The sequence below is a fragment of the Diplotaxodon limnothrissa genome, linkage group LG7 (assembly GCF_057381915.1).
Source record: "Diplotaxodon limnothrissa isolate DT_005_m linkage group LG7, D_limnothrissa_male_GT1.1, whole genome shotgun sequence".
Taxonomy (NCBI): domain Eukaryota; kingdom Metazoa; phylum Chordata; class Actinopteri; order Cichliformes; family Cichlidae; genus Diplotaxodon; species Diplotaxodon limnothrissa.
In genome coordinates this window covers 52,766,940-52,780,161 of record NC_140602.1, presented here as the reverse complement: position 1 = coordinate 52,780,161, position 13,222 = coordinate 52,766,940, and the positions used below count along the sequence as shown (strand labels likewise).

General features: G+C 38.9%; 1 protein-coding gene across 1 annotated transcript; it reads right to left on the bottom strand.

The window, feature by feature from the left end:
• Positions 1 to 5,810: 5,810 nt before the first annotated feature.
• st6galnac6 (ST6 (alpha-N-acetyl-neuraminyl-2,3-beta-galactosyl-1,3)-N-acetylgalactosaminide alpha-2,6-sialyltransferase 6) lies at positions 5,811 to 10,054 on the bottom strand. Its single transcript, XM_085358417.1, has 6 exons — positions 10,014 to 10,054; positions 9,553 to 9,625; positions 7,786 to 7,986; positions 6,458 to 6,870; positions 6,268 to 6,375; positions 5,811 to 6,187 (listed from the first exon to the last, which is right to left on the bottom strand). The coding sequence occupies exons 2-6, from the start codon at positions 9,574 to 9,576 to the stop codon at positions 6,001 to 6,003; spliced, it is 933 nt and encodes a 310-aa protein (XP_085214543.1). The 5' UTR covers positions 9,577 to 9,625; positions 10,014 to 10,054; the 3' UTR covers positions 5,811 to 6,000.
• Between the last annotated feature and the right edge of the window lie 3,168 nt (positions 10,055 to 13,222).

Genomic DNA, 13,222 nt, shown 5'->3' with positions numbered 1-13,222 from the left:
CACCGAGTGCTTGCTCAGAGGGGATTGTTGGGGTTTTCTCTCCTTTCTATCCCTTTCTTTTCACCTCCCCTCTTCTCCCTTTCTCTCGTACCACCTCTCTCCACCACTCTCCATTTTTCTTTCTCCCCTCCAATCTTCATCCTTTCTTTTCTCCCCCCCCCCCTAACTTATTCTTAACTAACAATAAACACAATCAACCATATTTTTACTCGTGTCAAATCAATGTCTCTTCATTCAAGAATAGTTCATCTTATGAATAAAAGCAGCAAACAGGTAATAGCTGTGTATGTTGGTGGGGCGGCATATTTATGTTTTATATTTTAGCAGTATCTGTCGTGATCTGCTGGTTTGACTCACCCAATAAAGAAATGCATAGACAAAAAACACAGAGTTATATTTCTCTTATGTATGAGGACAAAATTTCAGCAGACAATTCTACAGGACAATTCTACAGTACGACAGTATTCAATGCAACTCACCCACTCACCTTGTAGAAACTAGACATGGACCGATCCGATATTACATATCGGTACTGGATCGGCTATCGGCGAGAAATAAAAAATGTAATCGATCCATTAAATATCAAAAAAGCACCTCACAAAACTTGCTACACGGTGTAACTCTGCTCATAACCGTAGCATGTTGGAGCAGTATGCATCACGGCTGTGTGTATTTGTAGGGTAGCTACCAAACCAGCATTTCATCTCCGAGGAAGTTTTCCCAGAGAGAAGTAAAGCAAGTGTGTAAGTTCATCTCTGAATGTTTGTAAAGCATTCCCACGTTAAGCTTAACAACCGATATATGGTGCGACTGCCTCTTTTCTCTCTCTCTCTCTCTCCTGCTGCTACTTCAATCCTGAAACTGCTTAATGATCAGCTGATCGGCTTTTCTGTCGTGAGTCCGTCTCTCTTCTTTGTTTTTGGCCCATTTTGCACCAGAAAGAGGAAACCAGCGGCTGAACAACAGCAGCACGTTTAACCTTGATAAGCTGTTGTTAGAATTTATTTAACATTACTTTCTAGACCAGGATCCTTTTCTATGTAGCTGGTAACTGTGCAGGGGCGGATCTAGCAAAGTTTAGCCAGGGGGGCGATAGGGCATGAACAGGGAAAAGGGGGCACAAAGACATACTTTTCTTTCTTATTCTCATTTAAAATGTCCAGCTTTCAATGAATGATCATCCGAATCTTACACCCAAAGTTTTAATCTGATGTATAGAAGTCCATTACTGTATATAGTAACTGTTAAGTCTAATATACCCTAGTAAGCTATAGTACTTTTTCCTTTGTGAAAGTACCATCTGTGAATTCTGCAATTCTGTTGAAGAAAGATGTTGAATCTATTTAATTATTCTTGAAAAATAATTTATTTCTGTGCATTTCCCCCCCTGCATCAAATTAAATTTGATTACATCGATTAAGCATCATGAGGTGGAGGGTGGGGGGTGGTTCCCTATTTTATTTTGCTGGGAGTTTGCAACCCTATTAGTTAGGTTGCTTAATATTTCTTCTAGGTACTCTTTAAATACCAGAATAGAGAGGATGGAGTAGGTTTACGTTTATTAGATTGATCAGTGTTGCTGAACTATGAATATTTTGGGCGCAGTGTATTTTTTACATACAGGTATAACAGAATAGCGTTAGTGTTGTTATTTATTTAAACTTGAGTATAAACTTATACAAAATGCAGCAAGATATTAAAAAACGTTTTATTGATTAAAAAACACTATATCGGATTCATATCGGTATCGGCAGATATCCAAATTTATAATATTGGTATCAGACATAAAAAAGTGGTATTGTGCCATCTCTAGTAGAAACGCTTGAGTCAAATGTGTGACCCACCTGCCCCTGGGACTCAAATCTGTATTAACAGTTTTGCTTCACCTTTTATTAAAATAAATAAATAAATGCATATAAATATGCAACTGTACATACTTTGAATTTCTCCTCTTACTGTGGCTCCCCTGCAGTACTTTCAAAGCCCACCAGGGGGCCCAGGACCACACTCTGGGAATCACTGATCTAAACCATTTAAGAGAAAAGGTTCCTTTAATGCCCACACAATTCTCAGTCCAGAGACTAGGATACTATGATCCACTGTGCCAAATAGCATAATCATTCGAGTCTGAGATTACTAGAAGATGAATAAAAAACATCTAAAAGTGCTTATTCTGTGCTATTGTGTGCTTTGAAACCAGACTTCTCACCATTGAAACCATTTGACATCTTTTTCCAGCACCTTGGACAGGAAAGGAAATTTAGAACTCATTCAGTTTTTCTGTTTTTGTTTTTTTGTGAGAGAGAGCTGGCTGCACTACCACATGTTTGAAGATGGCAGGGAGAAAGACATGTCCCTTTTAGAAGACAGACATCAATAATGGATAGCACCCTAGGCCTGACTGTGTCTTCTTGAATAAATGAGTGGGAATAATGTCTAGGGAGACACACAGAGAGCTTAAGATGGGTAATCATTTCAGCCAATTTAGACAGAGAAACAGGCTCAAAGTGATAAAAAAAACAAAACCAAACAACCAAGGATTTTGGGGGAACCGAGGGATCATAGGCAGCTGGAGTCATTACCGATAAAATTTTCACATATAGCTGGAGTCTCTGGAAGAGAAGTGGTAGGTTAGTGACTGATAACAGTGGTAATGGTACCAAGTAAAAAACGAAACCTGTCGCAGTTATTTGAGATGTCAGTGTGTCAGATGTGTATGTGGCTAGAGACTGGCCACAAACATATGTCTTAGAAGTTATTTTTAATTTAGAGACCACAAATAGGTTTTCAAATTATATTTGACCCTTTAGCATTTGTATGTGTATTTTCTTAATCTTTCTCATCTCCTTCTTCTCCCCCCCCCCCATTTCTACCTCATTCTCTTTTTCCTCACCTCAAGCCTCATTTCCTGAACTGCAGTCAGCGCTCTAGCGCAGAAAAACCTACTTAATCGTTTTCAGTATTTTCAGTTACTTATTGCCAGCAGACTAGACATGCAACCGTCCCATCTCCAGACAGCTGACAAGCCAGCTAAACAACAGCTGGTCAGGAGCTAAGATTATGCCTGCTGATGTCAGGCTTGAGTGTCTAAAAGACAGAAAAATCACACTTTCCCTCTGACAAACAGTTTGATTACATTCTCCTCCAAGTATCCCAAGTTTCCAACAAAAATGTTAGAGCCATTTCAAAGAAAATATGGCTAACAGCAGCTAACAATGACAAAAAAATAATGCACAGAAAATTTCAGGATATCCCCAACAACTCACCTCATTATCACTGTCATTGGACAGAAGTCAGCTTCACGGCTCATGGAGTCCTTTCACAAAGTTTTATAGCTTCCTCTGGAGTAAATAGATATTGACACTGGTGGTCAGAGGGCCCGGTGGCGCCAGTGTCCGGCAGCCTCGCCTCTGTCAGTGCGCCCCAGGGCAGCTGTGGCTACAATGTAGCTTGCCATCACCAGTGTGTGAATGTGTGAATGACTGAATGTAGTGTAAAGCGCTTTGGGGTCCTTAAGGACTAGAAAAGCGCTATACAAATGCAGGCCATTTACCATTTACACCCGAGGTAGACATCAGACTGACAGCTTACAGTCACAAAAGATGAACGATGGCCAGAGGTGCTTGTTCTTTGTCTTTGGCCACAGATTTGCTGGTACTCTTAGCTAGGTTTATGCACTTGAACTTAACCTAGTTCAAGTGTTTGTACTCCCCTGACTGCAATCTACTGACATCCAGTGATGAGATTTAACACACTGTAACTTTAAAGTTGCAACTTAATTTTAACAAATTAACAATATGAAGGAGCTAACTGTGGTAAGCTAACAGTGGATATTTAACCAGCACAACACCAGTGGTTCATTAAATAGTCAGTCAAATATTAGCAGACAAATCATACAAATGGCATTTAACACATGTTGTTTATTATCCATAACTGGGATTTTTTGCATTATCTCCTGCAGGAAGTCAATAACGTATCTGTTAATGATGTAACCTAGTCTCCATTCATTTCTAAATGGCAACAAATGTTTATTAAAACACAAAAACAATTCACATGCTTGAACTGGCACTTAAACGTTTGTTTTTTCATTAAAGAAACAAACAAACAAAAGAAAACACACACGTGGAGAGCAGAATGGACAAATGAATGTCCCTCTGAGTCTGAGTTTCTAAACCAGTCAGTTAAACATACATTTGCATTTACAAAAAACCCAAAACATGTTGCTGCCTTTCTTCAAGCTGGAAGCTTTTCTTGTAAGATTACAAGACCTTTCAGCTCTCAAACTTTTTGTATGTGTTTTGAATGTCACTGTCTCAGGTTCCAAACTTAAACTGACTAAAGTTTTTTGGTACATCTTCGCATTTATCGTAATCCTGCATTAATTCAGTCATGTTGGTTATAGCTGTTGAAGCAACACTTGACATTGTTGTACTGCATTCTGTTATATACACATTCTGATATGCCTAAAACTGTGGTTATTGAACGCCTGAAAATCTGGGTTGTATAAATCTACTTCAGGCTGTTATCTCAGTATATATAGCAGGCAACCTAGTTGTCAGCAGTCAGTACAATTTGTGTATCTTCATAGTCTATAAAAATTTATTTATTTATTTTTTACTAATTTTAAAAGAAAAAAGGCTCAGGCTTCTGGACCTTAAAATCGCATTTCATGCACAGTGATGACAGTTCAAATTCTTAAAGATAATTGCAAAATTCTTGTCACCATTTAGGAAGCTTCTCTGCTTCAAACTGAGATTTCACAGCAAGAGCACGATCTGAATTACAGCCACATGCACCACGACACCACTGAGGTGAAACTGTTTAAGGTCAGATTCAGGCAGACAGTTCACTAGTAATCTTCAACTGGCACTATACTGTAGAAAACATATTGCTCCTTTCAGAGAGGAAACGTGTGAATTTTACACTGTACATAAGTAGCTCCCTTATTTTTGACCCTCTAATATGCCCTGGTCTCAGAATATTGGTCATTTTTGGAAATTAACCTTCTGCATCTTTGTTTGAAAGTCAGCGCACAGTTAGTACCTATAACTAAAAAGGTCTTCCCATAATAAATTGGGTTCCCATGTGATTTAAGAGGTCTGATTATGTCCACAAAAGTAGCATTTCTTTTTCTGTCAGAGTTGACTCAAGAGCAGTGAAATATTGTTAAATTAATATTTGGTGGTACTCTTATTTCTAAGGAGCATAAACACTATATTATAGTTATTTTAATTGACACTAAATCTTAGGTCAGATTGTCTTATTATTTACATACAAAGTGCCGAATTCAGACTTACTAAGCTACTGTTAGGATGCTTTGTGTCAAGAGCTGAAAAGTGTACTGTATGTAGACAAATTGGATTCATCCAGCTAAGATACTGACAATACATTGTCAGTGGTTTCTTGAACTTGTGCTCTTACACTGTATCATAAGGCCCCAATATAGATTATAATATAGATTATTTGTACACTGGATTAGGGATATACTGGCTATGGCTGCAGTGATGGCAGAATACGATTCCTGTGTATGAAACAGAAAACTATAGCTATAAAGAGTACTTTATAGGCCACTTAGTTATAGTTGATTAGACATGATTGCTGATCCCCTTTCAACATGAGAAACTGCATTTTTCAATATTTAACAAAAAAAATAAACATGTAAAAAATCTTTGTAAATTCATTTTCTATTTACAAAAGACACAAGTCAGTGTGGAATATACACCAGGTTTCGGGAAAAAGGCTTGAAACTGAGCTTTTGTAAAAAACAAAACAAAACAATAATAAAAAAAAATAAAAAAATCCCATGCCTCTATTCCGAGATGTGGTCCAATATTAGGCTTTTCATCGGTTTCTGAAAATATCCATCATTCATACTTAGTCTGGTTTTTTTTTGTTTTTTTAAAGAGGTCTCATCCGGGGGGAAGTTCCAATGAAATCAAACCGATAAAGCTCATTTGTGCACCTGTTAACTCCAGAGAAAAGTCTTCAGAAAAGTGCTTTTTACCATTTGGGATGAGTGAAGCTGATGTTGTACTGCTTTCCCCAGCGTGCAAACACCTGTTTCTCTGTAATAAAGCGATGGTGGTTTCCTCTTCGGCTGCTCTCGTGCTGGATGTATGTTACACATTCATCACCGCCCCTGGGCTTGTAGTAGTGGTATGGCATCTTCTTGGATCCAGATTTTCTTCTGGAAAAACAAATTGATTTCTTTATTGGTTAACTGGTTTAAATTCCCTGTAATGGGTTGAAGTCAAATGTTATACTTACCCACAGTGATTGGGTGGAACCATCCCATATACTTTGATATTATCACATATTTCAATGGCTATGACCATTGTGAACCAACCTGTGCTCAACCACGAGTGAGATTTTTGTCTGAGAAGAAAAAATAAACATATAGGAAAACAGCATTTGGTTACATTTATCAAAACATTTTATAACCACCCTTAACACTCACCGGTCACGTCCTGTCTCTCTTTGGAACAGGCTGTCAAATCTGCGCATTTTGCTCGGTGTGACAGTGAAACAAGAGAAGTCTCTGTAGGTCATGCTGACTCTCTGGATCAATCTGTACAGGGTTCCTTTGGCATCTTTCCCAATCTTGTTTGGGGGTCCCCAGAAAATGATCACTGGGTGGCTGTCTGTATGTCGTAGGAATTCATTAGGTCTCCGGACCACCCTGAAAACACTGGAGTGGGCTACGACCCTCAGAGTGGTCCGGTTCCCGACGTCAGATTCATACCCCGTCGTAGGGGCGTCGTTCATGCGGATCACACACTCGGTGCGGTCAATCTCGTCTCCCGCTCGACTACCCAAGACGTGGCTGGAGCTCGTCACCAGTGCACACTCATGACAGTGCATGGTCATACTCTGAAAAGAAGCACAAGATGGAGCTTTTTAAGATAACATATTAAAACAATAGCTGTCCGCAACAGTGGTGTGGTGTCTATATTTTACCAGTTTAAGTGCTGATTTAATTTTTAAAAAACCTAAAAACACTAAAACTAAATGCTAAATCCAGCTGACAATGCTCATAACAATGATAATAAGTTAATATAGACGTTTTCAGCAACACGGGTCATGCAAATGTGTGTGGGTTTAGCCACACATAGTCTATGATAACGTCCATGTATCTGCCCAGTCTTAACAACTACAGCCCAGTGTGTTAGGCGGGGTTATCACTATATCAGATTCTCGCTACCTGATTAAAATAATAAACTTTATTGACATGCAGTATAAGAAAAAAACAATAAGGGTTTCTTTCAGGGAGTTTCCGGGTGTTTTTAGCTCTGATCACATTATAACGGTTGGCAGTGGGACAATTTGGAGGCAGTGCACCTTATCCCAAGTCTCTAACTTCAGATTGGGTTGACATCCCAGTCAATGCAGTTTTTTCCTGAAGAGGAAAAAAGCAACATTTTTTCTTTACTATTGGCTGGTTCAGGAAGCCACCCCTATGCACAGATAAAACTCAACTTGGATATAGCGTTCACAGGACAGCCTGAGCTGGGCCCAGTTTAATGACATCCTGTTACAGCTTCTTCCAAAATACATATTAGTAAATTACTTCAGCATCATTTGATGCACTCCATTTTGTCTCCATACCTTCACAGGTATTTAGAATAAAACACAAGATTATATATCCAAATGAGTGTCGCAGTCAGTCTCTAAAACTAAATTAATTTCACTCGCATTACCAATCGGGAAACTGACTCTATATTGATTTCTGGTTCAAAGTTCACTTATAGTTCCAGCTTTAACTTTGAGTGTTTGTGCACAACCTACTTTGTTCCCATAAACTGGCACATAGCCGTCTTTTCCTGTCCATTTCCTCAGGTCTGTGGTCTTGGTGGCATGGTTGGTAGCCACATGGAAAGAAGCGTAGACAGCATCGATGCTGCTGTTATTGTTGGAGCTGTACAGGATGAAGAGCGTCATCAGGATGAGGATGGCAGCAAAGATCACCATCTTGTGGCTCTGTTGTCCCTGCAGAGTAAAACACAATGGTGCAATATACAGAAAAACATTTACTAACATGGAAACTAGAGGCAATACTTTTACTTTTTATTGGATTAAGAAAGGACCATGAAAACCACAGTGTGTGAGAATGCAGCAGCAAAATTAAATGTTTTAAAAAAAAGTGAAACTGCACACAACCACGTTATTTTAGATTTTAATACACAAAAAGGCAAGCTCTAACTGGCCCTGATTCTTGCTATGAGTGACTTAGTGTAGGCCTAAATCATACACAGTGTAACAAAAAGATGTTTTAGTGGCCCCATCTGGCATACTTGCATACATGCAGAGTGAGACAAAAGCTGACATAAAGTTGTTTCCTGTGTACAAACAAACTGTTAATGGAGAGGCAGCAGCTAATGAGGCTAACCCTCAAAACGCACATGCTCACTGTCTGAGCCACTCACCACCGGCTGACCACTGAGTGTCTGCATGATGCAGCTGACTGACAGCATGAAAATAGCAGCCTGTGACATGCCAAGAAAGTGGTTGTTTCCCAAAAAATGGCCGCCAATATTAAAACTGGCGGAAATCACTTGCTGAACTATAATATGTCAAACATCTTGAGGCATGCCTCTCAACTCTTTAGGCACTACCAAAGCAGGTCATCTCTTTGCTTCATGTATAACCCTTTCGTAAATCCTGTTGACTACATCCTTTTTACTAATATAAACAAAGATATTAGATAAGAAAAACACATACAGCCACAAGTGCCTGCTTTTTAGCACCAGCTGCTGCAGCATCATCATCATAAAGCTGCTGGCTGACAGGCTGATCGACCGGCTGATCATTGCAGCATTATCATATGTCACATCTCCCAGAGTGACATACCACTGACCACTTATGAGGTTTTTTTTCTCTTTCTATCCAGGTATGCTTTTACTACACTGTCAATGTGATTGGGATCATTGTCATGTTAATAAAAATGAAGCCACAGTCAATCAAATGCTTTCCAAATAGTACTGCTTCGTCGAACACACTCTGATCGTAGTTTTCTGTATTACTAATCAGTTTTTATCAATTTTGTTAAAATCCCAAACTCCACTGGCTGAAAAACAGCCCCAAACCATGACAGAACCACCACTGTGTTACACAGATGGCTGTAGAAAAGGGGTGGGCAACTCCAGGCCTCAAGGGCCCTGCAGGTTTTAGATACCACCCTGTGTCAACACACCTGAATCAAATGATTAGATCATTACCAGGCCTCTGGACAACCTCAAGACATGTTGAGGAGGTAATTTAGCCATTTAAATCAGCTGTGTTGGACACATCTAAAACCTGCAGGACACTGGCCCTTGAGGCCTGGAAGTTTCCCACCCCTGCTGCCGCCGCTCATGGTTTCCCGTCAACTGAAGCTCCATATGCATCTCTCAGGTCTTTGTGCCAAAAAGTGCCAGGGACAGAAATGCTCTTGATGACCAGCAACCTTCTAGCCATCAGTCGAAAGTCACAACAAGTGCCTGCACTTTTTAACAGTACTAACAAAGATACTAAGGGCAAGAGGTATGGTGCCACCACACCCTCTAAAGGTCTTACCTTGCCACCCAGCCTGAGCCCCATGCTTCCTGATCAGTTCCAGCACACGGACTGTAATTGTCTGTCATCATACCTAAACAGGAAAAGGTAGACTAAAACAGACATGCACACAAATTCATCCCACTTCATTTAAATGGCGCCACTCGTAGTGATATTATCTAGTTAGCTGTAATTAGTCTAATAGCATGTTTAGACACGTAAGTATTTACAGGCTATGTGCTGGTGTACCTAGCAGCCGTCATACAGCTGCTAGGTACACCTGACAAATGTTAAAGCCAAATATTACACATTTTGATACAAAAACACCATCTTAAATGCGCAACCGGCCGCTTTCCGCGGGGTTACGCTTTTCTTTACTGGTTATTCTTAAGAGCAGCGTCCGGCTAACGGTGCTAGCATATCAATGAAGTTGACGGGTGATAATGGGTTAACGGGGGCCCGTAATGGTCCGGGTTTTTTACCTTTTCATGGTCTGTTTAGCCTCCGTTAACGCTCTCCCTCGTTTCTCTCGTGCCTATCTTCCTGCACCACTTTCTGACGTCATTGCCCCCGTCCTCTCTGTGTGCCTGCAGAGCAGTGAGCACAGCTGCGGACTCCGGAGCTCATAAACAAACGTTGCTACGGTAGTTTCCAGGATGTAGCGTGACATCGTCACAGATATGTCCTTTGTAATCAGGTTTTATTTTATGTCTGTTTCTGTTATTGTTTTCAGTTCATTTTAGTTTCACCAAGTTTTAGTCTTTTAAATGCTGCTCCATATTCCATAAATTAAGTAACAGATAATATGCATTGCACAAAGTCTACATAAAGCTTTGTGAAGACAGTTGATTAACAGGAAAGTAGAGAACACAACCCAGGTTGCCAGTATTATCTAAAACTAATGTGTTAAACATTTTGAAACTGAAATCAGGTAAGGAAGCATCTAAACTGAGGCACAACAGCACAGAGCTTTAAATAAAGGCAAACAACAATCTCACATCAACTGAGGGAGTTCTTCAGCCTTAAAAAACAGACAATAGTACAGAGATGAGTAACTGCTGACAGCCTCTAGGTGAGTGAGGCCACCTAGACACAGGAGGAATCCCACCTCTGAAACAGACAATCTGAGTCCACCCACTACAACACTGATTCAGATCAGATTTGTCACTGAAACCTACCTGAAGCTTTGCTGCATGTGTTTATTCAGACCTGGGATGTCTGCATAATTGTGAGTCATCTGCCTTTGCAGTGTAATGAGATGTATTGTAATATCTGTCCCAAATTTTCCAAATCTTACTTCTAACAAAAGGCCTTATAATAATAATAATAATTAACAAATTAAACTAATGAAAGCCAAACTAAAAGTAAATTCTTTATAAATAAAAACTGAACTGAAATAACTACTTCTACTCTGGGAACTAATGAAGTAAAATGAATTGAAAACACAAATCCAAGACAAAATAACAATAACATAAAATAAACTATAAATTGAGATTCATGGGTAAGTGATCTATGTGGAGTGTCAAATTTGTTTAGCGTTTCTTTTTGGGGTTTTTTTAAATTTTTTTTATATGAATCTTCATAACTTTTTCAATTCTGGGGGGAGCATAATGGCATGAAGTGACACAAATTTAGACACGAAATTAGTTGATTTCCAGCCAGACACAACTGCCCTCTGAGAGAAATACTAAATGGCCTTTGCCTTCTGCTAACTAGTCTTGTGCTGATTATTAAGCTAATTTTGAATCTGTGACAAAGTTCGGCACAAGTGAAGAGTCTCACTTTCCTCACTTTTCATTTCTTTAGTTTAGTTTCAGTTTAACACAGAAGGCTCCTCTTTGAAACATTTTCTGTTCCCCACAATCCCTATGCTATGTTATACTGGAAACTTAAACAACAACAGTATATACTTAGGACATGCAGTCTATGAGTAACACATTTGGATTTATGCACTTTATCCTCCCTTTAAAAGTAATGTTTTATTTAATCCTGTATTAACAAAATGGAGGTATTTTATACAATTTTAAAATAACAAAAGCTAACAGAAGTGAGCCAATCATCTTTCACATCTGCACACTGACTAATCGGATATTGGTGAAAGCACCGAGGGTAGACAAAGAATGTCCAAAGCACTGAACTGAATTCAGATGCACATATTCAAGTAAACAAGACTCTGAAATCCAAACTCGCACATACAAACAGAAAGTGTTCTTTAGCAGGTTTATTCATGATAACACTTGGTGTTTACATTCAAGTTTGTGCCTTCAAAGGTTGTTTTTTTTTCTTCCTTTTACCATATACATGGACTTTGGCTGCTAAAACACAAGTAAATTTAAACACTTCATGTCTGAAGTACACATCATAGTAAAACGCTTCCTCACTAGTGCAAATACTGATGCAGTCTCTGTAATAAGCCACCAAATAAGCATTATGCAACTGAAAAGGCGGTGCTATGTTTTTAATAGTAACAGGCAGCAAAATATAAATGGTAAAAAACTTTAAAGATGAAATTTAGTATTAAAACAAGACAATGAGTCTTCCTTTGCTCACAATTGTTCATTCAAATGTAACATTTTGTCACACACCCTAAAGGGTTTTTTCAGTTTCCGTGAGTGTGAGCGAGTATGTGGCCACCAAAGCAGATGTGAAAACAGCAAACTGCAGAATCACGAGTTCAACGGCACCACAGAAAGACCTGAACACGTTAATGCACATTCAATGAAATGTTGCCACTTCGAGCATTTTAACACTGTAACTCGCCCATATTGTTACAGTTACTGTGTTAGCAACAAATGCAAGCATAAAGCTTTCAGTAGAGAGCTTACAGCATAACAGAAAGAGGTTTTTACAGAAATAAACACCAACTTCAAGTTGCTCAAATATGCTTATTTGTTGAAAAAGTTCAAATGAAATGCAACACAAAGGCTTGTCTGAAAACAGCTTTCCTTTTAAAATGTCCCGGGGCCATAAATACACTATTACCTCAACTGTGCTTTAATGCTGAATCGGCATTGTCATCTTTTGATCACGATCATGGACCAAGAGCGTGTAAAACAATAATAGAAGTGCTGAAGGGATTAGTCATTATTTGTTCTAATCAGCTGGATTTTCTGGTGGTTGACTTTCTTATAATAAGTTATCTTTCATACAAAAATGCTAAAATGCCACTATCTTATGCGTGTTTAGATTTCTGTGATGGTAAAGTAAGTGCCAGTTATTTTCTGACAATTTGTTATCGATTCAAAAGCAGCATTAACCTAATTGTGACCCTACATAACTATAGGCTGTATATAAAAGATGGCCATGATGGCATAGTCATCATGACACCCATTGGTTAGTGAGGTTCTTAATGAGAAATTGAGGGACAGCGTCCACCACAAAGTAAAGCTTAATCTAATTACTGTCTGTTTTGACTCTGAGGAATATAATTTATAAAATCAACATGTTATATTCAGTAAAACCTGAAACTGAGACCACAAACTCATAACAAGGGTTGAAGGGCTGTTTTCGTGTAGACTTCTATTAAACCAGATGAAACCAGATGGGTCGCCCCCTGCTGGCCATTTGAAATGAAGCACCTTTAAAGAACATTAGCTTTTTTTAGCTAGGTATATCTTTTATATACAGTCTGTGTATATAATTATAATGCACTTTCTGTCTCAAATGAAATGTATATAATTGCAGCTTTATA